The 27821-nt window shown below is 47.8% G+C and overlaps 2 protein-coding genes across 5 annotated transcripts in view; both read left to right on the forward strand.

Annotated features, from left to right (window-relative positions):
• The first annotated feature begins 1188 nt into the window (after positions 1-1188).
• On the forward strand, positions 1189-4049 carry LOC139103124 (OCIA domain-containing protein 1-like). 3 transcript variants are annotated; one of them, XM_070657528.1, is made up of 4 exons: positions 1189-1430; positions 1600-1883; positions 1960-2099; positions 2172-4049. In XM_070657528.1, exons 1-4 carry the CDS (start codon positions 1371-1373, stop codon positions 2405-2407), a joined length of 720 nt encoding a protein of 239 aa, XP_070513629.1. In that variant the 5' UTR covers positions 1189-1370; the 3' UTR covers positions 2408-4049. The 3 variants fall into 3 exon arrangements, with proteins under 3 accessions (XP_070513629.1, XP_070513635.1, XP_070513645.1); XM_070657534.1 differs by having other exon boundaries at positions 1194-1430; positions 1541-1883; XM_070657544.1 differs by having other exon boundaries at positions 1194-1430; positions 1568-1883.
• A 1050-nt stretch (positions 4050-5099) lies between these two features.
• LOC139103066 (dendritic arbor reduction protein 1) overlaps positions 5100-27821 on the forward strand; it is a 35658-nt gene continuing 12936 nt past the window's right edge. For both annotated transcript variants that reach the window (XM_070657411.1, XM_070657419.1), the window contains exons 1-2: positions 5100-5478; positions 6559-7960. In XM_070657411.1, coding sequence (XP_070513512.1) covers positions 7538-7960 — 423 coding nt within the window. In that variant the 5' untranslated portion in view covers positions 5100-5478; positions 6559-7537. The remainder of the gene's footprint in view (positions 5479-6558; positions 7961-27821) is intronic.

A 27821-nucleotide genomic window follows, 5' to 3' on the forward strand; every position in this document is an offset into this window, starting at 1 on the left:
AAAAAAAGTTTAGTCATGCCTGCAAGATGCGCGTTTCGCCCCGTAATTTTCCAACGTAATTTCGCAACGAGCCTGTTAATGGAAATGTCACACTGATAACTCGTTCAAGGTTTTCGTAGAAATCCTTCGTGCGATCATACGTTATCACGACACGCGCGTTTTTTTTTCTTTTTTTGAGGGTATTTAAAGCGAATTGAATTTCCGACGCGCAGTAGATATCCGGTAAAATATTTCCATCTAATCGCAACGACATGAATTTTAACGCGTCCTTTGTTTTTCGACGTGCGAACGAAACACGAAGGCGAAATTGTACAAGCAGAATATTTCAAAGCGGATATCGCGGCTCGGCGATTTTGTGGCGTTGTACGCTGCTGTCTTAAACATGGTAATTCAATTAGCGTGGTCGTGCAAACAAATCGCGTCATTTGGATACGCATTTGGATACCGGTGCATCATTCGAAATAATAGTATCCGGTACCTCGGATGCTATTTTAACGCGTCAAGTGACCGAAGACATTACGTACGTCAGTAATAGCCAGCACGCGTTGTGTACGCTGAAAGATAGATATAGCGACGGCAGCTAGCGAATGTGACTTTATCATAGCGTCGTGCACGTCGAGTTTTACATGTACCGCATATAGTATATACCGCGCCGGCCGGATTGCCGAAGACTAATTTCTCTCCGTTTTCTCATCCCTTGCTTCTGCCGCCTAGGATTACGCACGCTAGCCGCTGTCGCATCAGAAAATGCCATAATTACTTTTCAGTGTACATACACACGTTTCGAGGGAATCAGTTGAAAGATGTCGGTCGAAATTCTCTTACAAAAATGAATAAATACACGTTAACAATAAAGTTGATTTAGCTGAGCTTGTGACGAATCACTTATTTCGAATACCGATTGACTTTTAATACTTGAAACACGTAACTTTCGGAAGAGCTCGATTTCAAAACTAAGAAATAATAACTTGCTTTTAAAAAGAAAATTCATCAAATAAAAATATCTTGTTATATGTAATCTTATATTTTTATAACAAAAGTGGTATTAAAAATATGTAACGCGTGACGAGAGAAAGGTAAATACGCAATTAAACATGCAATTAATAAAATATATGTACTTATTTTTATCGAAGACAGCTAAAAGAGAATCTGCTTCAAGGTTAGGTAACGCTAGTAAGTAGTAGCGACTACCAAACACAGATGACTCGAGCACTTCCGTTTTTTATCCTAACCACCAATTTCGATCTTCGATGCGTAGTACATACGTACGTAATCAACGGCAATTAACGGTTATATTATTATAACAAGTTGCGGAAAGTGGTTTCTTTGGATTCAATGCAAGTGGAATTTTGCCGGAATACTCGTAAAACATGACGACCAGCGTAACGGACGTGCAGCAACCCGATTATCCCAAATACCGGCAGACACAGGTTAGGATTCAAATATTTAACGGTCTTATGATTCTAAGGTAAATGTATATTTATCGATTAAATTCGTAAATCAAAGCGGCTTTGGCTTAACGTGCATTTCATTTGTCTAGAAATATATGTGACGGCGATTGTTTCAGCTGCAATTGCATTGTAACCATACAAATTGCAGAAATTGGAGTTGACACCTGAGGAGATACAGGCCTGGCAGGAATGCATGAAAAGCTCAAGTGTTATGATACCGACGTTCCTCAGCGCGGCTTTGGGATATGGGATATGTAGGTTGACTCCATTTCGAGCAAATGCCAAATACGCTGCTGCGATCAGTGGTATTGTGGGTATGGTATCGAGTAGGATAGCCATTTCCGAAATGTGCCTGCTGAAAGTTGCTTCCATGCCTAACAGCAATCTTCGTGAGAGGCTAATAGAAGCAGGCTATCACGGATATAGATCTAGGTACAAGGCTTTTAGGCAAACTCAATTGTTTATTAATTTGTTCACAAAGTGGAATTTTGTACATCTCTGTTTGTAGAGAGAGGCAGTATCCAGGCTTTCGGCCGATAGATGTGCAGACCGAAATTCAGAGCTCCTCGGAACCGTCTACAGGAATAACGTTTAATGACTATCCACCGATGAACTCATACGACACATATTCCAGTATTAATGGCAGCAGTGAGTTGTGAAAGTTATTGTTAAAACTTACCCGCTACTATATGATTATAACTGCATGAATTATGTCTAAAGGTGACTCATATTCCGAGGACACGGGTCTGACTGAATCAATAAATCTACAAAAAGGCGTCACCTACGACGAGCTCAGACAAAAGAATAGAGATGAATTTTACAAGAAAAATAAGCAATGGCATACTCCTAGAACAAGAGAGCCTCTGATATCAAAGGAAACACCCGAGCAAGATCCTACAACTTACAACCCCTCACCGGTACAGAAGAGAAATAAATACGGTGACTTGTGGGAGTAAAATTTAGTCAGCGGAATCTAGTTTTATCTCAGCACGTTGCAAATATTTTATGTATATATCTATATATGTATGCATAGATTACGATTTCAAAATATGCAAATATTAAGTAATAGAAAACGTTAAAATTTTTTTTTCTAAATATGTAAATAAAAGTAAAAGATGTATAAATCGCGTTTGTAATGATCGTATGGTATAATCAAGCTTCGCGCGACAATACTGCATTCTTGTCGTCTAAGCGACGTGCTGAATGATTCACGAGCTTAGATAGAAGTATGAGACGTAACTCGTGTACTACCGCTCATAATTGAGTCACAATCTCGCGAGATAGCGGTGAGACACAAACGGCTATGAGGCGGCTAATTGATAGATGACGCCAGTCCGTAAATGCAGCTCGCTTGTTCGCTCGCGCGCGTGCGAGGCGGCCGTTTACAAAGCCAAGCGCAATGTAATGTAACGCTAGGTAATGCGGCGCGTTTCTCGGCTCTCCGTCATCCCGGTATGGTGTCATCCCCGCCGTGTTGTCACCTTGACGTACCCAGGATAGAAACTTCGCTCACTTCCCTGTCATAAGAGCTGTTGCCGCGTCCGTTCCCTATACTTTCCATAAGTTAACCGATAATTGCCGTTCGGTATTTGCCGTGCGACAAATTCGCGTTGCGCCCGCGGTATGCTCCGTCCCCTCCTATCCACGGAGATGATTTACATATGACTTGGTTGTAAGATGCGTTACATTTCGCTACGTGCATTGCACGCGAGTCGCGCTCGCGATTATCTCAGTCACCCCCTTGTCGCCGAGCGATCAATGTAATCGGTGCCCGCGAAAAAAATGTAATGAAATTGCCACCTCGCCTCGGATCGCAACGCCCTTAGCGCCGAGGGAGCTGGCAGTTCTGATATCTCGTTCTTGGCGTCCACCCATATCGATCCGGCTCGCCGACAGCCGCGGGATTTCAGCTCGACTCGTTCGCGAGGATTTCTCTCATCGGGGCGAGGGTTTGAAAACCGGCGTGAAGGCGATAGCGATTATTACGTAATTGTTACATAAAACAGCGAGCCGATAACAATGGTCGCGAGCACCGCCTGCGTTTCCCAGGCGCGTAAAGGTCTCGGCGTTTGAGTTGCGATTTCGCACGATTAATAATTTTTATTTCCACAAGAGTCAGTAGCACGGTGCGGTATTAATAGGATCCGGTTGATTTACTTCGGTATCTCGTCTTGATCTTCCCGTCGTCGCTCGAGAATATCGGCGCATGTACGTAAAATGCGCACATATACTCGACCCCGTGCCACGGCTTTGCTTACCGCGCGTCGCGGTGGTTGCAAATGCGAGCCGACGGCCATTGGTTGTCGGACACGACCAATGAGCAAGTACTACTCCCATTCATAAGTCGCGTCGCTTCCGCGGGAACGTACGTGGGTGGGGAAGGTGGCGCGAGCGAGCGTTTCTCCACTCGCGGTTGAATTCGGACCGGTCAGCCGATCTCGTCACTTGCTCGTTGTCCCGTGAGCCGCGAGTCTTTTTGCCCTGACCAGGTCATTTCCAGCCCGAATACTTCGATGAGGTATTTTCCGCGTGTCATTGCGTTTTACCACGCGAACCTGTCATTCTCCGAGTCTATAATTAAGCAGCCTTTTGCATTAACTTGTCTAAATTGCGGTAATTTAATTTGCCCGCGAACTGTTTGTTCAGCCGCCTCATTAGTATTTCATTACTTTACCGTGAGGTAATTGCGACAGACAGAGGGATGTAGGCGCTCTTCCAGCCAATTTTGCCTTCGCGAGTATATTATATTAGCGTAATATTCTGTTATCGTTATTGTGCGATCTAATTTTAAGCTTGTAAAGTAAATTTGCGGGGAAAAAAGCGACACTGGGGTAAGGTCAAGTGTTTCGCGACCGAGATATTCTACGGCGAGCCTAAGGAATTTTTCGAAATTTACTCCGCGTTCATTATCGCGCCGCGAAGTAATCCAGTTCCCAGGATACGCGTCTCCCTCTCGGCTAGAAATGTAATTCGCGGTTGCGTACATTTCGGGACGGGCTCTCTGCCTTTGGTCCCGGGAAACTCGTCGGAATTTTCGAGCGTTACGTACACGAGGGATACGTGCGCGGATACACAAAGTCGCGGGCGTCACGATTCACGTGCCTGGTTAAACGAATCACGTGTAGAAAGGGGAGTCACGCAGGTGCAGGTCATGTGAAATATTTGCACTTTGTCGTAATTTGCGTAATCCACTGCATATATAATAAATCCGCGCGGCGCGCAGAGCGCCGCGATAGAAAATCGTTTCACAATCTAAAGAGAAAGGGAACCTTTCTGCCTCGTCGCGATCGCGAGGAAGGGTAAGAGGCAAGGAGACGAAAGGTGAGACAAGCAGGCGAGCGAGAGAGAGAAATTGTGAGGGAGAAAAAGCGCAAAGATGCATGCGTCCGTTCCTCCGTATATTATGCGATCGTATTATGGACGCGAGAAGCGCCACATTCTGCGCTCGGAATCGATCGAGTTGCAACGACCGGCTCCCCCGTTCGATCATTTAATGCGTCTCTTATTTCGTTAACTCGATCCTCAGATTGATTTCATTACGTAAGTAAAATCAAAACAGTAGTCACGCGAGCTAAAATAAGTCAAATTTTGAATGTATCGTTCGTGATATCGATAAGCGAGAAACGCTCAAAATTAATGCAGTTTTTTCAAGTACGGAGGGTGTTTATAAGGCGATTGACGCCTCGTCGCGAACACCCTAGACACTTTGCGCCTTTGTCGCTCCAAAATTAATGATTACATCATTTTTTAGGTTATTCGCGATACGGCTGAAGAGCCGCGCGAAAGCTCATGACGTCAGGGGCACGTGAAGTGCCGCGCGCATCGCGATACTCGCGAGTCGTTCACAGTGGCGATCTTCCGTCGACATTGCCAGACGAGGGGGCGAACGAGTCGTTGCGAGGGATGGATCGTGCTCCGAAGAAAGTAACCGGCGACGCGCGAAATGAGCCAGGGATCGCGAAAGCGCCGAGGCGATGGGCGGAGGAGAGAAGTGTCGAGAGAAGTGTGCCAAAGTCGGCGACCGGAGGTAAGAGTCTTTCGGATAGCTCACGTCGATAATCGCGTTGTCGAGACGCGCGGGCGGCGGGCCCGTCTCGTGTCTGTTTGCGCGGCGGAAAAAGGACGCGGCGATTCGTGGAACGCGCAACCGATCAGGACGGAATCGTAGGAGAGCGAAGGTGAGCGAGGAGGGTAGGACATTACGCGGGAGGGGGAAAGCGTGCGTCTATATGCGCGGATGAATGTTCGATGCGAGAACGGAGAGCGAGATCGCGGCGCGCTTAAGGAAGAGAGAAAGAGAGAGAGGAGGTGAGAGGCGCTCGCGGTGTCAGGACGGGGGCGTGCGCTCGATGGCCGCCTAGACCGCTCGAATCGGTCGCGCCCGGGGCGTGAGCCAGGCGCGCGAGATCAGGAATGAGCGAGAGAGAGTAGAAGCGGGAGGAAGAGAGAAAGAAGAAGAGAGAGAAAGAGAAGCGACACGCTCGTGGTAGAGGGCTGCGTTCGCCAAGCAGTTACTCTGGAACCGTTGCCTTGACGACACGCATTCACGCATGCGCGTGCGCAGCGCGGACGGGACGCGAGCGCAGTTAAAGAGTTGTGCGCGCTAGTTTCATCCGTCACCCTCTCGTATCATCGTGATTCCCACTACCGCCACCGCCACCGCTGCCGCCGCCGCCGCCGCCGCCGCACCACCACCATTGCTACACTATCGCCACCACCACCGGTATCGCCACCACCACCATCGGCGCCCGTCACCCTCGCCTTCTCGTAAGTCCTCTGCTCTCTTTCTCTCCGTCTCTGTTTCTCTCTCCCACCCTTTCTCTCTCTCCGCCCTCATCCTCGTGGTCCTTCGAGCACGCGCGCGCGTCAACGCGTTAACGGGAGTCCGCGCTGTCACCGTCGAGAAACGTCATTTCGTGGATCTCGCGGCGGCCGGCCACGATCGACGTATTCGATTGTTCGTGCGCGCGCGAGCGCTTCAATCCTTTCCGAACCCCGCGCTGGAACGTTCCCCTTCGTGCCCTCCCCCGCGATATCTATGTCGATCGCGGGTTTGATTTGTCGCGAGTGCCGGCGAAGCTGACGAAAGTGTCTTGACCGTTCGCAGGAGGAAGTGACCAGAAAAAGAAAAAAGCCGTGGAGAGCAAAGGAACAGCCTGGTCGAGCGGGTCTACGATGTCGATCTCTTGGAGAAGTCTTTACCTCACGGAGGAGTTCAATTACCGACCTTTCGGATAAACATCGGCCAGTGTAAGCGTCGCGAGCGATCAACCACGGATCAAACTAGTCTGGAACTTGTCCGATGTCTCCGTCTGGAAAACGCGCCACCACCGCGAGAAGAAGATCGTCAGTGATCCTCGCTTTAATTAAGAAATCGGAGTCGAATGGTCCTTCTCGTTCGCGTTAGTGCCCCCCGACAGCGGCGCGTTGGCGGCGTCGGCGACGACGGCAACGACGTCGCCGATCGGACTGCTCTATTTGAAAACAAATAGTTCGAACTGGTAGCCGAACACGTTCGTTTTACCGCGCGTCGCGATGCCCGCAATGAACCTCCACGAGTCCTCGGCAGCTTGGTGCCGGATAGTGTTTCGCGCGCGAAACTCGTTGGAGTTGATAACACGCGGGACGTCAACGCGGTTCCGATGTACGTGACTGTCGCGATCGCCAAGAATCGTCGGATACCGCGAATCGAAGTGACATTGCGTGAGATATCTAGCCGCGATAGTGATGTGTCATTTCTTACTGTGGTCTATCCAAAGAAAGGGCGGATCCAGAACCTGAAAAAGAGAATCGTAATCTAGAGAATCCCGTCGGCATTACTCCCTGAGAATTGGCAACGATAATTAGCGGCTGCAGTTTGGACGCAGTTAAAACCAACCCCTGGTTTAATTGATTCTCTGCTGCGCCTCCGCGGAAGATGGTAGGACCGCGTCGTCGTCGTCCTCGAGCCACCTGAAGAGACAAAGAGGACTGTAATTCTCCGAGGTCCAAGGAATCCAAGGAAAGGATTCGGGGGTCCGCGTGGTGATCCTCTGAGCCGTCGGCCGGTGAACATCACGGCGCGAACGGCAACGGTCGTGGATTGGATGGTGCCGCGAGGATTAACCCTCGGCAGGACGACGACACGGGAGCCGGAGCCGGAGCTGGAGCCGGAGCAGCTACGCTTTTACGACTCTCCGCCGCCACGGATGGACGCAAGCGTGTGCTGTCTGCCCGCCGGTGCCGCGGCCACCACGGGGGTTACGCAGCATCCTCATCCGGCGTCTCTGCCCGGTTTACCGTCCGCCGTCGGCGTCCAGCCGACGACGATCCAGCCGTCCTACGCCGGCCAGTACGCCGCTGATCAGATAGTGCCCGATCGAGCCCAGCCCGACGGACCTCTCGCAACGGTGCTCGGATGCAACGCACAGGACAGTTGGCAGCAGATCTCGACGACGTCCACCGGGATCACCGGGGCCGTCACCGCCACCACCACCACGTACATCGATTACTCGTGGCTGCAGATGCAGGTAAGAAATCTTGGAGTTAAAAAAAATTTATTTTTATTATTGCAAAAATCGCGAATCTCTGGCGTTAAGCTTCTAGATTTAATAATTAAGAACATACGTTAATGAGATTATTGTACCACGTACGAGCGAACACGATTTTTGTGTTTTTCCGGCAGAAGATTAATCTCGTTGATTAACGTAATTTAATTCCGTATGCGACACTCGTGACGCAAATGCTTAATTAAGCAAGCAGCAATATCTATCGAACCGTGCTTAGCAAACGGATAAATCAACTCGAGACGAGCAGGTCCAATTTTTCCCCCTTTTTTTTTTATGATAGATGTAAACATCTATGCAATCGCACGTGTTATTGCTGGCCGCGCCAAGTTTTTAACATAATCCGCGCGCAAGATTATGTTTTCACTATTCATTACAATCGTTAATTTTTCGCCAGATATGCTGATTATCAACTCGAGACCGATTCGCTCGAACTCGCTTATTACATTTGGAAAATTGATCCCGATATGCCCAAGTATCATGATTAATGCGACACGCTTTACTCCCAGTCGATATCGATTTCCCATTAGCACGTCAATGTGATTTACATCGGCGATATATCGGGACAGATAGTGGATCTCGGAAAAATGATGGTTATTTACGTTGTTAATCATTCGTCAATCGGGCGGTTCGTCTCGACCCGGCTTGGCGCGCCGCGACTCGACGATAATGTATCAATTCCCGGGAAGCGCGCCAGATCGTAAAATAATAGAGTGGAGTAATAATACCCATTACTATTATCTCGGTACGAGCGAGTACTATATGTTCTCCCCTTATAGACGCGGCGGCGTCTCCGCCGCGTAAAGCCACGCTGTTGACAGGGTAAATATCCTTTGATACCGCGCCGTCCGTCTGGCACACGCGTCGTACGTCTCTCCTCTACCTTGCGAAGGAAGTTATCTATGTGGCACATGTGTGAGCGAGTGCATGCGTGCGTGCCTGCGTCCGTGCGATCTCTCACGCCACGAACGAGAGCGTGTACTTTTCACATTACGAAGGCCGTTTCGCTTGTCGTTAAGGCTTCAGGATTTTCGTAAAGGCCGCTATTTCGTTAATGAATCTGTTGGCCTTACACACAGGGTGCTCGAAAACGACCGGTGAGCCGCTCTTTACCGCAGCTTTTTTAATCAACCCGAAGGCCAGGCTTCAGCATTATTGCTCGCTTCTCTTTTTTTAATAATCCATAATTGTTATTAATGAAAAAAAAATACCTGGTGCTTTTTGAAAGGCCCTATATGCGCTTGTCTTTGTTCTTGTTGTCTTAAAGTAATTTGCGAAAGCAATTTGCGCCTCAGTATCGATTTTGTTTCCGCGATAGTTTGATGGAAATCGAGATATCGAGCCTCCTGTACATATCTCCTCGTACTTATTTTATATATATAAATAATTTTACGATGCGATTTTTGTCAATGATTGCATGAGTACCGAGATCGAAATTGATCAATTGAACGTAGAAAGTTTTCTCCTTGCGATAATATCAAAAGAGAAAAGGCGCGCGCGGAGGTTCAGTTTCTCAATCGAAAAGCCGGTCTACGAATTTTGCACAACGAGCACCTATTACTGTCTTCAACCGGAAACCGGTTTTTTGATACCGTTATCGACTCCTGGATACCGCATTTTGACGTGCAAAATCGCAGTTTCCCATCAAACGTTAATATAATGTTTAAATTAAAAAAAAAAAAAATAGATTAGGAATGAACAATTATATTGAATGTACAATGTCCCGCATATTTCTTCGAAGAGTTTTCTTATAATTTTCAATTACAACTATTTTTCAATATTCAGCTTAATGTACGCATCTCGGTCTCACGCCAACGTCGGCAATCGGGGACGGTCAACTAAATCGCGACCGGTAATTAGCCGATACCCCCGACGCAATCTAAACGCATTGTGACGCGTGTAAGATAATAAGCGGACGGAAATCCACGATTATTGTGCTGCTCGAGCCAGAAAGGACATCCCAACCACCACCGGACGAACCATTTCCACGGTTCACCGCCCTTCGTTTCAAAACTGCGTACGATTACCGTTCCGCCGCCGATTATTTCAGCCGCTGTACAAATACGAACCCGGGAAGGGGGGACAGACGGGGCGGGAAGGCAAAAGCGCGATTAACATCGAGCGGAGATGATGACCTAACCGAAAATACGACGGCAATATCGTTCGCATCGCTTCGCTTATTTCCACCGAACGGTGGTATATTCTTTATCTTGCAACGTTGCGACTCGCGAAGATAGCTTTATTGCAGCCTCCTTCTCGTATTACAGATGTACGCTTCTTTGACGAGGTTTTTTTACAATAATCGTCACTTGTGCGGTTTGTCGCGTTTTACTTCCGCCCCTTAAATTTCGTTCGGACTCCACGTGGATTTTTACGTTGCCAGTTCCTTTTTTTTTAAACCGTTTTTCTGTTTCGACAAAAAGGAATTCTTACACTCGGTGGAGATGTAGAGCGAAAACCGTTCAGACCGACGCGAGTACGGAGAATTAGACCCCGACCGATGTAATTGGTCCTTCCCCGACGTTTGCTATGATTCCAAAGAACTCTTCGACCCGTCGTCATATTATCCAGCCTCTAGCCAGTGACTCACGTTGAATCGCGAACGTTGTGGGCGTGCAGTTACTTACGTTCTATACTTGCACTCACCTGGGGTCGATTGCAGCCGGATCATACTTCAACAATGGGATTTACGTAAAAAAGAGCAAACTTCTCTTCATTCTTTTTTTTTCTTAATTACCCTATTCTGCAAGAATCTATAATGGTTCACCTCTAAAGAAAAAAGAAAAGAGAACTGTAAATCAATTAGATTACAATTTTTATATAAATTAATAAAATATATGCAAAATTATTCCGTCAAATTATCTGATTGATAACGTAACGTAAATACTATCGTATACACGTGAACGATGAAGAATTTGTTTAAACTTTGGTGCTTTTCGCGTAGATTTTTTTTTTCTTTTCTTTTTTTTTTTTTCCTTCCTCGTAATGTTGGGTATTATCGAAGCTAGCTTGAATAAATTTGTGGTAACATTTACGTGGCTGGATTATCCTAAATTCTAAACGAATGTAGAAATATGCAGAACGTGCGCAAATCGTCTTACAAATATTGTTACCCGCCACTATGTCCCTATTATTTACGCTCGAGCACATTGTACATTTCCATAAGTATGCGGCGGTTGCAATTTTCCCTTTTACGTTACTTCGTTTTCTCCGATAATCATCAAGTAGCTCACAGTACTCGCGTAATGGTAACAGTAATCGTTGCTCTGCAGAAATGCCATTCTTGCCTCGTTATCGCCGTTTGCTAAGACTCGAAGCGAAAGAGGAATAGCTTATAGTCTCGTCGTTAGCAGTTTCGTTGTTGGTTTTTTGAATATTCAATTTATTCAACGAATAATTGTAACGTAAAAGCTACGTACGTTCGTCGAAGATAACCAAGAGTCAAATAGTTCATTAATCTCGGCCGCATATCAAGACTCGTCGAGAGTGCGATAATTATTTTAACACATAGATATGCAATTTGACTTTAATTTCCGATCCGTGGTGCTATTAACCTTTCGCGTATCAACGCCGAAAGCTATGCCGCATTCGAATTGTAAGCTCGGTTCGAAATCCCGATCGGAGGATATAATACAGGATTCACGCGTTGGCACGCCGACACAGTTCCAGCCCCCGGTTAGGTATCGTTAGTTTAGTCCGAGTGCACCAAACCAATGTTACGGACAATTTACTCGCGAAATTAGTTACAAAACGCTCGACCTATCTACCCATCAGCCGCTTCCTCTTCCTCCACGATAAATAGATGGCCGGCCATTAAATGCCGAGAGTGGAGGAAGAGTTATTGTTCACGGATCGCCATAGTAGATTTGTACGTTCGTAAACAGAAAATACGCGTAAAGCCGCACGCCCTATCGCATTGCGTTAATGCGTATTAAACGCGCGCGTATTCTTCATTAAAATTAACTTTGGCGCCGCAAATTTTTAGTCGCGAATGCAAGAAAATATGGTAATCTCGTCTTTCATTTTGACAAAAAAAAAAAAAAAATACTTTTTTGAAAGAGAGATCGACTTTTTGTTAATTGATACGCACTCTTATCAATTTATCGCTAGATAAACCTACACCATGTTGTAGGTACTTATGAATGACGCGATTTTAATGTCTATATTTATCTCTCTTTTTCTTTTTTTCCGCATACTGCGATCAAAATCGCGATCTTCATACATTTTATCCGCTATCGATTGTTATGCCGCGCGCGTGGAGTTTATCGAAGATCCGAATCACGTCATATGATAATGGTCGCGCTTCGTTATGCGAAATCGCCACCGATTCTCCGTCCAGCTTTTGTATTATTAAAGCGTTTCGGTAGTTAACAGTCGTGTACACCGCTCGCTTACGATCGCCAGGAAACAGATATGATGCGCGTCGCGAAGCGTGAAAAGTACGAGCGCGCCCAAGCACTCGATTATCGTGAACCCCGGGGGTGGCCCAACCTTAATTTTAATAAGACTAGGCGTTACAAAACATGCACTTTGCGCTACATTCGGACGTTAATTATATTAACCTTTTTTTAGGCCAATTACAAAATTTATAAATCATTGTTTTAATCGATAAATATCGCGACGTATTTGCCGAGGACAGCTAAAAAAAAAAAAAAAAAAATATATATATATATATAACACGTTAACTTGCATGTCGTGAAATACATAAACGAAGCTTCTCGTCACTTGCAATTTTAAAAAAAAGCTTCGATCTGGAAAGTTTTCGCGTTCGGTTTGCCGTTGAAAGAGATATCGAGGCAGCGAGTGTAGTATTAAAACGTCGCGGATGCGCCGCAAAGCGGGCGTCTTCGGCTATCGCGGGGCATATGGAAGAGGAATATAAACCGCGGCGAGACCGTTACTCGTTCGACATACGCCGGCCATTCAATCTTTCGCTCTTTAGGAGAACCTCGCGCGCAACAATTCATCGTCAATTCCGTCCCTCCGGTGAATGAAATTTTCGCTCGGTATCTCCGATTATTTTACTTTCATTTTGACAACGAAAACAGCCTCGCCGCGTCAGGGACTTTTGTAACACGAAGAACAACCGGCGATGCTTTCCGACTAATGAAGCTCTGCCTTTAGTTCGGACAGGAAATTACTCCGGTAACATTATTGTGTACCGATATCTCCATTTACCCGGGCACGGTTGTGTGCGTCTCTGCGTGTAATTCGTGAGTGCCGCCACTGCGAAAATATCACGCCAACCTTCCCTCGTTATCAGGGGTTTCAATTTAGATAAGTAAATGAAACGTCAGTTATACTTTGCCGCGGCAATTTCGTAAGTCGTAAGCTTTTGCGCAACGCGAAGAAATAGAAACGATCTACGCCTCGTCATTAACGTTGTTCCAAATGTGCGCCCGATTATTCGGCGACGCGAGAGGCACGTACGACGCCTCGAGCTCGCCGTTTGTATATTTAACGCGAAATTCGTTGTCGAAGGGGATTTTATTTTATCATTGAAGTCCACCGGTTGTCCGCTTTAAGCGAGACTTATGCCGGCGGGAGCGCGAGCGAGCGTACGAGTTTGCGAAATATTTCCACGCTAATCACGTATTTCGCCTACTTCGCATGATAAATCTGGCGGGGCTGCTGCACATTCGACTATGTAAATTCAGGCGCTTCCTCTTCTGCGTGTTCTGCGCCTTACCTGTATGATTTACCGGCAACGTGCGCCTCGTACGCATGGTTAACTTGAACCGTACGCGAGTTCAGGTCAGGATGGAAAATCTTCACGTCGATATATCGCGGACGGAAACCCCAGGCTCGTTTTCCTTCCTCGTTATTGCACGTAATGCGTTATCCGATACAAAACCAATATGGCATAATATTTTATTACGATAAAAGTATTTACGCTGGTAGCAGGGGGAAATCAAACACTCTGATAGAAAAGGCAAATAATTTCTTTATTGATAAAATCGCTCGTCTTTTACATTTTTTTTCGTGAAAAGGAAGCAGATAAGCGTGCAGAAAACAACACGATGGCAAAATTTCGTAAACGCTTGTACGATCAGCGCGGGGGTGTAAATTAAATTTAAAACAATAGTAGATGTGCGTTCGAAACACTTTCTATATTTTTCTGAATAATAAATTTATTATAAATAGGACTGCGTGAAACTACTCGACTCTCGCGTTGATTTACCTTCCTGGATTTGGTAAAAGCATGTTTTGCAACATCGTATACCTTTAAATGACGGCGCTTCGACACATTGATCGTCAGAAAATTATCGTTATTTAGCGCTACTTATCGCCACTTGCTCGTGGTTTTCGCGCGAAGTAATCCTCGCGAGGGTCCGACGGGAAGGGGCGGTGGGGAAAAGTAGAAAGAAGGGAGAGAAAGAGTTTCTCTTTTGAAATCGGGCGTGCGTGCAGGTACAATAAGCGTGTTGTACCACGCGGAGTAGACACTCCGTACCTCATCGTGTCATTGCATACTTAATGTAAAGCGTAAAGAGACGCTTTGTAGCCACCACGGAAGTCCCAGGCCGCGTGGTATACGCGCATTAGCATTGCGCGAGCTAACGCCGAGGACGGATTGTAAAGCGTCGTGCTATCCGCTGTAATAACTGTGAAACGGCGCCATGCTTTTCATACTAATGAGGAGGAATTTAATAGCTCGATCGCGTCGCCGCGTCGCGTGCCCGCGCCGCAACATAACGGCGTGTAAGAGGAGCCGCGCCGCGAGCCGCAGACGGAAACGGTGGGCTCGCGGTCGACGGAGAGGATCCCCGAGGTGACGCTCCGGGATCGGCGGCGACTCGGTTTTTCGGCTTGGGTGGAGGCTGCCGCAGCTGGGCTGCTGGCCGGTAATCCGCGCTATCGCCGTCGCCGCTCTTCCGCGATGTACCGTTACGCTCGCGGCGCCCCGGGCCTCCGAGGTCCCTTCTGCCGCTTTCGCCCCCTTCTCCTCCCTTGCTGGGTGTATGCCCCCTCGTCCCTCGCTCGTCGTGCTGCCCTACCCTGGCCGCCTCGCCGCGGAACACGGAAACGGGCTCCGGAGGCCTCGACTGCCCAGCGGGCGAACCTTGGTGCTCGTGCGAGCCTCGCCTCGCCTCGCTTCCTCTCGCTGCGCCTCACCTCGCCTCGTCTCGCTTCGTCTCGCGTGCTCGCGACCTCGGCGCGCGAGCGTCTCGTATATCGCTTTGGCTTTCGTTCTAATTATCTCCAACGGTGCAGCCGCGCGGGAGAGAAACATGTCGATCGCGGACGTTCGGTATTACGCGCCGCGGTATCCACCAGCTTGTCGCATGTACGCACGTCAGGGTATGCGTCATTTTCCTTCAAACTCCAACGAAACGAATATCAACGCTCGTCCCACGGAAATTCATTTCTAGCGCGATGCTGCATGCTATTTCGTTTGTGAATTCATCGCCCGAATATCGTAGCAAAGCGTTTCGCTTCATTTTAGATAATATTCTTTGGCGGACGGTCATATAATCATTATCTATACTCTTTCCTCGGTTAGCTCGTATATTCGTGTAGCTAATGGGTCTAAAATGATATAAGCGTACGCGGCGGACCGCTATCGATTTATACGCTTCGTGCCTCGCCGCTCTTTTCTCGCACGTATTCTCGGAAAGCACTATGCAGGGTCGGGATAATCGTAAGATATTTGGGCGTTCCTTGTGGATTTATAGCCGGCAACGCACGCTCTGGGCTACTTTCTCAAGCGACCGGTTACGTAAAGCCGTAAAGGATAGTGACCTTGCGAAAGTTTTGCACTACTTGACGTATGAAGGTGTCCCGGACATTTAGTTAATTATTTTAATGCAACAGCGACGAGGCGCATCGGCGTCGAGTGTAAACAAGCTCATGATGCAACACGTAACTGGCGTACTACGTGAAATATGTATATGCCGCGGCTCCAAGTATCCGAGTCTTACGCGGAAAATCGGCAATTTCTCGGAAAAACCGTCAGTGACTCCTTCGCGTTTATGTGCTAGACTACGTTACTCTGTCACATGACTAAGAGAAATTACCGCAGGACCGAGGAAGTTCAGGTAGACTTTCCTCAAAGTCGATTTCCGACGTCAACGTCTGGCGCGTTTAACTAATTTTTTTTTTTTTTTTCTTTTTTATTTAACTTAATTTGTAAATGGTTTAAAGATTGTCAATTGTATGACCGGCACATTCACCGGTTTTAGATCGTGTGAAATGTGAGCAATAATTTTTCTTTCCGTTTGTTCTTCGCGAGAGAAGTCAATTGCGCCGAGGTATTTTCACGTAACGAAATGTTCCGTTAAAAATTTCGCACCGAAGCTCGTCGAAATTTTTACATGTATCACGAGAGGAGTATCAAGGCTCTCTGCCTCGCTACGGCATACTCGCCATAGCGATCGTGGCGCGAGACCGCAGGAAGACCGGTGCGTAGACTTTAAGATGCGTACCGACGCGACGCGCATTCTACGTGTCCCTCAGCTGCGTAGCAATCGTGTCAGCGACGCCGGACACCGTGAAACGCATGTAAATCTTTTCCTCGGAGTGCCAAAGCGCTTCAGAAGAGACTTAAGTGGCCGCGATTGTACGCCGCTGCTACGCGAAAACTCCTCGGCTTCACTCGTGATGCCATCAGGAGAGAGAATTATTAACATTGTAATATTTTACATGAAACTATGCAGCGTATTAAGGTCGGAATTTAATTTCGACGTGTCCCACGAGCGAGGTCAATTTTGTCCACCGTAGGATTTGAGCGCGGCTTGGATTTTCGTTTAATTAACAATTGTCGCGCAGACCGTCAAATATTTTAATACGAATACGAATTACCGGGAAAAAGTATTAACATCTCGACCACTTCGACTTGTAACGCGAAAGCTTGACGAAGTCACGCACATCGCGCGAATTACTGACGCGTACGGAGAGTCGCGTAGCTGCGTTTTGCAATCCGATCCGCGCCTGGGAACTCGGGGAACGGACGGATCTGCCGAGATCCATTCGGCGTTTTCTCGCGCTGATTTTCGAAGACGCCTTTCAGAGCCGATTGCGCAAAGGATTCAAACGCGGATATAGGTCAAGAAGCAAGATTGGTATCTGCGAGCTGGCGCGCCGAGCCGCGCTAAAGCTGAAGCTGAGGCTGAGGCTGAGGCTGAAGCTGAGCGTAACCGTAACCCGCGAGGAGAGCTCGGTGCTAAGCATAGAGCGCGGGGTCTCTCTTCGCCAAGAGAGCGGTCGTGTAAGAGAGGGCCCAGCCGCTGTCGTTGCAGCTGAGTCTGAACGGAGAAGTGCCCCCGCTGACTTTCTAACGTGACTGAGCGCCTTCGTGGCTTACGGCCACGAAGCTCGTGGAACAAAGAAGCTTACCGTGTCGATTTCGTCGCCAAAATTTGCCGCGTCTGAAAAAGAGAATTTCACTTTTCTAAAATTTTATTTTAAAATACCAATGTTTCATTTCGCGACTCGTCCCCTCGTCTCTCATCGCGTCACTCTTCGCGCAGCTGGAAATCTAGCTGAGTTTATGTTTTTGTCTCGAAATTTAGTTAGCCGGCAATAAGAATCGTACGTCTCTGAGCGTGAGTTATGAAACTTGTTCCGAGGCGAAGCCCCGTCTCCCTTATCTGTCGCACAAACACGTAATATCGTACTGACACAACGTGAGAGATATACGTCCACCGGCGGCCAATGTCACATTGAGATTAGACTGTTTGCAATTACTCGGTTTGGCGTATTTGCACGGATTATCCCGCGCCTGGCCGTTATCGAGAGTAATCACGAGACGTTCTCTTCGCAAATCGTTCGATCGCCGTGCCGTTTCCCGTTACGTAACGCCGCGGATAACGTTTCGGACGAATGCGTTGAATTTGTCAAGAAGAAGGAGGAGGAGGAGGAGAGACGCGGTCTCGATCCGCTGGATCGAGGGAATCTCGACGGATGAGAAGATCCCGACTTTAATCGTAAATTACGGCGAATTTTTTTTCTAACTGATATATCATACGTACCGAATTGCTTGTAATATCTGCCAACTGCTTTGATTTATGCCGTCGCCACTAACTAGTCGTAAGCGCAGGCCGCGTAATGAGATAATCTCAACCGCATAATCTTTCATCTTTCCGCGTAGGATTTACCACGCTACTATCTCGCTTCAGCGTTGCAAACGTGCGTGGCGGTTTCATCTTCTCTTATCGGCGGCGAGCGTCATCATTATATTAAGCCGATACGAAAGAAAACGGCACATAGAGGGATATTTTTACACGCGTTAAACTCTTCGAGACCGATCGATCCGTCGTCGGTCAGCGCGGGCAGTCCGAACGGCACCGCGCCGGTATGCGTCCACGCGCTGTCACTTTCATTGCCATCCACGTGTCTCCGCGTGACGATAATCTCGCTCGGTGAGCCATCACCTCTTTAACGGACGGCTGCTGAAAAGAACGAGCTTGCATTCCCACGAACGCTCCCTGCATCGATCTTTCCTCGCGCCAGCGTATCGCACGATCCGCGAGATCGCCTCGTTTTCCTTCGTTTTCCATCGAAAAGAGATATCACAGCGGAAACGCGGCATTATCTCGAAGCATGCGTGCGTGCATACGTGCGTGCACGTAAGAGCGCGTAATAAAATGGAAATCTCGGTAAATACACGTGCGCGATCAACAATGAGATCGCAATCAAGAAGGAGAGAAGACGGCGGGATTGGGGAGGGAAAGAGAAAGACGCGGGATAGAAGGTATGCACGAGATATCGAATGGTAATAGAAAAGAGTCGCCGCATACCTACCTCTATTTCTTTATTTGAATATTTTATGCGAGACGCTGCGCTGCGCTTTGCGGAATTTAGCCTGCGAAGCTAGCGGACAGTTTTACAGACGATTATTTTCCCCGATGGGGAGGGATCTCGCGGTTTTGAAAGTCGAGCGAAAAATTATGACGATTAATTAAGCGAGCGCGAGGTCGATTTCACGAAATTAAAACGACAAATGCACTTTTGACCGTTTATGCTCGCCGTGCCGTTGCCATTCTCACGGGTCGTCGGTTTTGTCATCGCTGTGCTCGGGCGAGCGTACGCTCGTTTTCCCTGTTCCCACGCTATTTCGAGGTTCGCGCGTGTTCGCGCGGTAGGCCCGATTTCTTGCGAATCTCGTTACGCGTGATACTCCTACCGATTAAGGCACGGTGGGTTACGCGCAAAAAGGACGCGCGTCGATCGTTGCTCGCGCGTTTGGGCAGCGGCCGGGGCCGTAATGAAGCCACGTGTAGTATGCATCCGCCGTGATCTCGCGTAATACGCGCGGTGCAGCATCCTCGCGCCTTTTCGCCGCGTCGCGCCGTAATCGAGAGGGATGGTGCGCACCGCGTCCGGGCCGCATACGTGTCAGGTACACGCGTACGTGTTTCGTTATACAACTTTTCTCCAGCACGACGACGGAGGCGTAGAGGTGAGCCGGTGGCTCGTGGACGAGGAACGGTCGGTGGGGGAACAGAATGCGGAATAGCCTAGAATGTGATGCGAGCGTTCTCTCCCTCGCTCTCGCGGCCGTCGCGCACTTTCCTCTCTCTGTTTATCTGTCTGTCGGTCGCTGGCGTACGTGTGCTCTCGCGTGGCTCTCTGGCCAACCTCGCGCGAGTATATTACACGACCTGCCGCTTTGGCTGCTATTTCTGGAATCGGCACCGCGCGCTACGGCGCGATCGTTCACGTTTTTAATATCCGTTCCACCGACCGTCCGTTAATTCTTCCCCTTCGCGAGATGAGAACGCGGCGAGATCTTTTCGAATTCATCGTTCTTGGAAGCGGGGGCGATTCTTGGACGAACCCTCGTATCTCGCGGGAAAACGCATCAACAGGTGGTCCATGCGCGTTTACAGCATCCCAGCAGGGTGAGAAGGCACGAGGGGCGGTACGATCTCCGACACAACGAGCGTAACGTGATTAGTCAACGTGCCGTGGGGTAACGGGGCGTGATTTTGCTCCACAGGGGATGCGGTTCTCTCCTTCAGCCCTCCGCCGCGCTGTAAAAAGGACCCATTGAAAGTTGTTAAGCACCTAACGCGAACTCGATGGACGCGCGTCATCCTCACATAAATCATCGATCTAATGGACAGATACGAGACGAAAATCCGTCCCGCGGATTGATTGCCTTTTTCCTTTATTTTTTCGGGAAAAAATTGAAGATTGTAAATATCAATAAAAAAAATTAAAAAATTTCAAAAAAATTAAATTACATTTGCCGTCTTCGATTTGAATTCTTTCTACTATAGATTTCAATTTGACTCTATTATGTTAACGATCTACGTGTAGGTGCTCGTGGTCAGTTTCGGGAAACGTTAGCTCGTTATATAACGATCTGACAATGCCGGAGGGGTTAAACTCCACCGAGACGCATTATTTCATCGGACCAGTTAAAGGATAATAAATTTTCCATCGCGCAGAGACGAAAGCGTAGTTACTCGCGGTGACAATGGACGTTATGAGGCTTCGGCCGCGGTCCACGACGCGAAGGATGAATGAATGGATGCGTCCGTGCACCAACGCCGTGGTTTTTCGAATGGCTGGCTAATGGCGGGGCGGCGGCGACGGCGAGGCGATCCCGCTGTCGGGACATAAAATTAGTGGTCACAAATCAACTACAATACGACCACCGTTGATCGCGTTGGTCCCGGCTCCGCGCCGCGGTTGGTATCTGGTCCACGACGAAATCGACCCGCCGCGCTCTGCGGCACGAAAGGAAGGAGGGACCGGCTGTGCACGCGTCCGTCTCCTCCGCCTTCGCTGGATTCGGTGTACCCTCGTGTGTGACCTTTTTTCCCCGCCGAGCGTAACTTTCCTTTTCTCCTCTCCCGAGCGCTCTCGCGCAAAAACCGCGCGGTCTGAGGTGGGTATCCCTTAAACGCGTCGTCCACGTGCAGAATCGCAATCACGTATATAAGCTTGGCTCGTGCGATTCGGTACACCTTTCCCGGCCCCGCTTTCGACGTCAATTAGGCACAATGCGCCGGGCGGTAAAAGGAAAGACACGATTTGATGCGACGCGACACGGTGTGCGGCGCTGACGATAGAAACCGCGATTAAAATATAATATATTTAATGCAGTCGCGCGTCAACGGCACGCCGTTCGCTCGGGATGCTATCTTTAATCCTAAACGGCTTGTGGATGGCGATCGTAAAAACATCGCGATGTGCATCAAATCGCGCGTTACACGTTGCTCTCAAATGCGCGAGTTACAGGGAAATTCTGCCGACGCGATCTTAATGGTGCAAAAAAAAAAAGAAAAAAAAAATCCGCAGCATAGCCGTATTCTAATTTCTGTTTCTCGAGACCAGCAAGTGCGATTAAGATAATGGCCGCGCGACGTATTGAAATGTTAATTGAATGCGTCGTAATCTCTCACGTGCTCGCCACGACGCACTGCCGTCATTATCGTGCCTTGGACGATAAGATCGATTCTGTTTTCCATTCTAAAATTGATTTTTATTAGCGCGACGAGCTGGGCGACGTTTTCTTTCGACCCTGAGACTTTGGAAGTACTAATAACGCAGCTTCGGCGTTTAAACGCACCGAATCGACGGGCACACGAATTTATTTCAGGCGCTCGCATAATAGAACCGTTTCGGAATATCGAGATCTGGAATCGCGATGCGTATCTCGATGTATGCGGTCGGATTTGGCGGTACTAGAGATCGACGGGTTCTATCGACGAGCAGCTCTTGTACTTAAGTATTAACGTCCCCCGCTGAGGCTGAGGTTCCTTCTGGTCGTCCCGATAGGACATCGGGACATCGTTCAGTGGCGTCGATCTCCCTCTTCGTCTTCCTTTTTCTTTTTCAAGTCGAATCGATACTCGGCCCGACATTCGCATTTCCATAGCCGTCGATCTTTTCGACGCCTCTGCGAGAACGGCGCACAGGTTCCTCCGGCGACTCCCGTTCGTCTCTTCGTGATAAATACGAGGCGGTTGATTGGACCGGCTTACCGTTCGGTCTAATCCGTCGCCTATCTGCCCGTCCATCCATCCTCCATAATTGTCTTATTGTATTCCTATAAGCTGTAAGCTCTCAGGACCGCGACTAGAGAGTCCGGGTATATTCGCTGAACAAAATCAATTTCCCTTCGCGCGCATTCGTCGTGAAAAGAAACGTAAAGAAGGCGCGGTGTGTGGCCCTTAAGCGCGTGCCGAATCACCATCTTCGATAAACGAATTAACGCAGAACAGTCGTGTTACATTTTATATTAAGATATAAAATAAAATATAAATTCATTGGTAACGGAGTTTACGGTAGTTCAGATTAAGGATTCTGCAAATTTAAATTGGTAGCATTCAGGTACTTTACGAAACGATCCGCGGCAAATCGGCGCGAAGCGGGAGACAACGTTGTCGAATCGGCACTCTTGATGATTTCTAATGAGTATACGGTAATTCTATTAGGATTAGCCTCGTCCCGGCTGGAATGTTCGGGCAAGTGCGTGGGCGTAGATCTGCGAAGATCGCAGGGAGGGAATAACGATTGCTCGAGTCGAGAGTTAGCCGACGCACGTATTGTACGTGCGTGAGCATGTGCGCGCACACGCGAGTGTGCGTATGATACAGCACGAATGCCGAAGAAGCACGAAACGAAAACTCGGCTCCTCCACTCAGCGGTGAACATGTTTCCTGATGGGGTCATCAGCGCGAATTAACATACTGGGTGGACTCGTACGACACGCACACGTGTGCTCACGGACGGGACCGACGTTTCCATCTGACTCACTGCCGTTTCCTCTCTCTCTTTCCCTTTCCTCTTCTTCCCTCTTCTCTCTCTTTTTCTCTCTATTATCCCATCTTATTTCCTATTTTCATTTATCTTATCTTATCCTCTTTTTTTTTTTTCCTTTTTTTTTCTTTTTTTTTCTAAACCTCTTTCTGTCTATCTTTCTTCTCAGGATCGGCCGGAATATTGACGAACCAAATGCGAATCAAAATTTGCACGAGCCCGCCGACTTCTCGTACTCTCTCAGGTCTCGCAATCAACGATACCGCGCCGTTCGCAACGAAGCGTCCGGTGCTTCCATTCAGAATTGGAAAGAGGTCCGGGGTTCCTCATATTTACATTCATATGCCTTATCGCGAGAAAACTCGTAACGGTACGGTATGTTTTCCCTCCCTCGAGGAGATGGAAGTTGGACTGACTCATCGCGGTACGGTTCAACAGGAAACTCTCGTTCGTCGAAGTCGTAGAAAATCGACAAATAAAAGCGCCGCGAGTTTGAACAGCGATCGGCCGAACGACGACGGGAATCGTGTGCGAGAGCCGTTTCCGCGATTGTTGACTCACGAATCTTTCCTCGAGGGGCGACAACGAGGACGAAACGCGATGCGAAATTAAACGCGTTAGACAGTTCGGCGGCCACCGGGGGATTAAAAATAAGATTTGTCAACGAGAAACAACGGCGAGTCGAGTCCCTAGTCTTCCTGCGTTCGATCGGTTTTGATCGATCCGCTTCTCGTGCGCTGACCTCGTCACAAATTTTCAGAAAAAGTATGTCAGCCAGCCGCAGGATCGACTTTTGCGATCTCGAGAGTCCAGAATGCTTGCGCGACTATCACTTTCAATGAAGGTACCAACTGTTCCAACCGGTTTTTCTCACTGACAGTCTGGCTCGTTGTATCAGCGCATCGCGCCGTTGAGATAGAGCCGATGGATTTCCTTCGATCGGCAACAATTATACTAAAAAGAAGTATCGGCTCGTCGAGCATCGCGTGTGCGTTTATCTGGCAACATTTTTTTTTTCCCCATCAACGTGCATTGCAAATTTATTTACGTATTTATTTTTGTACGTAATTCATGCAATTATTAATTAAACGAGCTACAATTGCATCGAAGCGTACGTCAATCAATTACTTCATGCGTAGAAAATTGATATTTTACGTCAATGGAATTTAAATTCCAAAGAAAAAATAAATCAGCGGATTGAAGATAATATTTATGAAACTTAGACGTTACAAAGCGCGTGGCTTTACTCTTGCTTCTTCTATGTAAAAAAAAAAAAAAAAACGATTTTACATTTAACAATATTTATCATAAGTGGGAATTCATATTCGACATAATATTCGCTGTATAAACTTGTTTCTAACGTGTTCACCTGCGCATAGATAGATAGCGGGCGAGATAGACAAAGGCCCCAGGTGACCTCGCGATACTTTAACGCTACGACTCCCGGATTTCTTTGCTGGCGGTCGAGCGGCACGCGGCTAGCTGAGCTCCGTACATACGTGGCCGAGAAGTACTTGGATTAAATTTAGGGAAAAAATATATTACGTTTGCAACAAACAACGTTTGCGCGTTATAGCGTAACTGACAATAGCGCTTGATGGCGAATGGCGAGGGAAATCGATAAAAGGGCTTCACGGATAATTACGTTCTCTCAGGACCATGTCCTGCCGTGATGTCACCGTGATCTTGCGTCCTACCTCAGCCATTTATTTTGACCGGGGCAGCGTCGCTACGGGCGAGATGTCAGTGGATCAGGATTATTTGGGTGCACGGACCGAGTAGATTAGGATGCGCCCGAGGAAACGGACCGGACCGGGCGGAGGAGTGAAGAGAACGGAGGGAGAGAAGGTGTACGACGAAATCTCGATTCCCCCGAGGAGTTTCTCTCTCCTCTTTTCTCTTATTCCCCCGCCTTCTTCTTTCTCTCTTTTATTCCGCATCTTCTCGCGAGCTGGACCCAACGAGGGAACTGATTTATAACGACCATTCGTTCTAATCGTCCCGTGCATCTCGCGTAGCCCGTCCACCGGTGCACCGTATACGGAGCGGACCCAAGATGACCGAGTGTCCCCCTGAAATCGGTCTTTTCGAAATAAACACCGAGGAATCTGCATAGTTCCCGGGTAATTAACGATAAAAAATGCGATATATCGGAAGAGGAAATGGAGCGCGATATAAACCAACAGATTGTCTTTTAAATACGTATATTTAGCATTCGTTAGCATTTTAATTCTAGTTTTAATATGATTTTATTGACAGCTGTTGAATTAATTATTTTTCATATTTTAACAAAATAACGATTGCGCGTTGTCGTCATAGTAGTGCTTATATAACGTATTTGTAAAGTGTGGGGCTTCTCTTTTTCTCTCCTTCGGGTAGAATTTCGAAAATCTCGAGCTTATCGGAAGACAGAGGTTGAGCTGCTGTTACATGTACCGCGCATAATGCGCAAAACGCTGCAACCGGTAAGGTAAATCACAAGTCTGAAAGGTGACTCGGTCCATCCGGCCGTGAAATTATTTATTCCGTATAAATGCGATCCGCGTACACGACTCGTGCGTGTATCCCGTTGGGGGGCGTAGGGCGCGTAGAGAGTAACTAAATCAACGTCATCGGTAAGTTTAATTACGGCAGCGTGGCAACAAAAGAAATCGGCGCCGTGCTCTCGGGTGGTCCGTGAGTTGCCGAGCGGAAGAGAGACGGCAAAACTAGACAATCCATTTCGTACATTTGCACGAGAATAAAATCCCTCTTCCGTTTCTCGACTCTCGGGAGGAGAAAAAAAAGGAAGAAAAAAAAAACGTCGCGGAAACTGGAGATAAGATAAGAAGAGATAATCGCGCTCGAAATGTTAGAAGTGAGAAATCATAATCATACTATTTCGAAAACATGAGAAACGTTTATTACCGATTCATGCAAATATGTGAATAAAAACCTACTTTATTTCAATAATCATGAGATCGTTCGAGTATCATGACGTTCAAATGATACACTCGCTCGGTTAAACTGTTTAACACCCGTCACGACAGAGTGGGAAGGGAAAAAGACAGGAAAAAAAAAAAAAAAAAAAAAAAAACGCTCTTGCCAGTAGAGATTACGAGCCAGCAATATGTAGCAAAAAGCGCGGTATTATCTATGACCAGCCGTCACACGTGTTTTTACTTCCTGCTCTTTATTTAGAGCGAACCATATCTTGCTCATTATTAGAAATTTATCTTGAAATTCTTAATATTCACCTTTTTAATAACTCCCGCTGCTGACATTAAAATAGCTGTCGTTTTCACCACGAGGAATGCCCTCGGCCTCCGCTAAAAGCGCTCGCTCCACTTTTATTCGCGTGACCTATTAGCGCCCGTTACGAGAAGCTTTTACGCGAATGCTACGGTTAGTAGCGAGCTTTCAACGGTGAGAGAGCGAGAAGAGGAGCGTGACGGGATCAATGACGGGAAGAAAGAGAGGTCAGGGGGAAAGAAAGAGAAGCGTTTAGTCGGATACCGGAGGGAGCCTACGAGTTTGCACCTAGAACGGACGGCCGGCGGCACGCGAGGTCGGCACACGAGAACGCGTTACGAAGAAGGGAGCGCGAGGTAGACGGAGAGAGAGAGAGCTGCAGCCCATCAGCCCGTTTAATTAATTAAAAGTGCATTAACGGAGGGGGTCATCGGTGGCGGAGCTCTGGACGAGGGGTTCTCTCCGTGGCGTTAGATACGCGTGTAACGATCCTCTGAACCGGAACAGCCGCGCTATTACTTTCGTCAACACTACTCCCTGCCCCTTTTCCGTGACTTTTCCGAGCCCCTCGTAGTCAAGGGCGACTGCATTTTTCGGTCCCAAATTGACTCGCGCTATTATCTGACGCGTTTCCAGCTTCGTAAAAAAAAGGTTCGTTGGAGGGAAAAAAGAAATATAGATATATATTTATTAAAAATATGTTTTAAATATATTTTTAAATAGCATTTCGCGGAGACGTTCTTCTTGTGCGAGACTCCGTTAAAAAAAAAAAAAATAAGTAAATAATAAGACAGGACGCGGGTATCTTTTTTGTAATACCGCGTATAATAATCACGAAGCGAGACACTATTCTACCTCTTTATTGTCTTTTTCATATGCAAATGAATATCACGTTTGTAAAGTATTTTACAGTTCCCTTTAATCTTTACTCATGACAGATCGCGTATCGTATGCAGTTTCGCTCGCTCGCCCGCACGCCGTTGTCCCTCCTATCTCCTTCCCTCCTCCGTAATTTAGCGGGGTGAAAAGAAATTTCAAGATTACGTCCGGCTGGCCTCGTTCGGCGGCGTTATCGGAATCACGTGCAGATAGAATCGAAATGCCAGGTGCAAATTATAAGGGAGATGCCTAGGTAGCACGGAAGTTTGACGCGCGCGCATGCTACTACCAGCTGACTCCCGAGTCCGCGAGGAACGTTAGCGTAGCGTGTAATCACGCTAATGCGCCGCAACATCGTGAACGAGCCCGGCCGAGGAGCGATCCCGGTTTCGCCAAAGGGATCATCCCGCGAGTCAGCGGGCTCTCGAGAAGTGACTCACGGCCCCGTCGCTTGCGTAACGAAAGCCACGGGAGAGTCGATAACGATAATCTTTGCCGAGCAATCCCCGCCGCGGCAGAACGCAAGGCGGCCGGGCGATGACGAATCATCAATGACCGTGGAGAGATCCGAATCATGTTTATATTCAACGATCGAAGTGTCGTGAACATTAGGAAGCCAACCGTGGCGTTGGTTACTTTTAATTAATTTTTTTTTTTATTTTTAAATGGAAAGGTAAGAAAAACTTTCAAAGCGAGTTTATCTTTACTTTGCGATTGCGTAAGCTCGTCGGGCGCCCAAATCGAGTGAAGGGTAGACAGTGGGGAAAAAAGCTAGTTTTAGCTATTTCTTGCCTGCAAATTTGCGTCATGAATTGAGCGCGAATGAAAAGGAACGACCGAATAAAAGTATCGGCTGAAAATTACTGGCGGCCTCCCAGTGCTAATCGTCGTTTGTCGTTGCACTGGATTTATGCATCTCGAAGAACGTGCGCGCGGTCGTATGGTAATATACGACCTGAGGTGTCCTAATGAGGGGAGTGGATCCGCAGGATGTGCGGAT

The sequence above is a fragment of the Cardiocondyla obscurior genome, linkage group LG01 (assembly GCF_019399895.1).
Source record: "Cardiocondyla obscurior isolate alpha-2009 linkage group LG01, Cobs3.1, whole genome shotgun sequence".
Lineage (NCBI taxonomy): Eukaryota > Metazoa > Arthropoda > Insecta > Hymenoptera > Formicidae > Cardiocondyla > Cardiocondyla obscurior.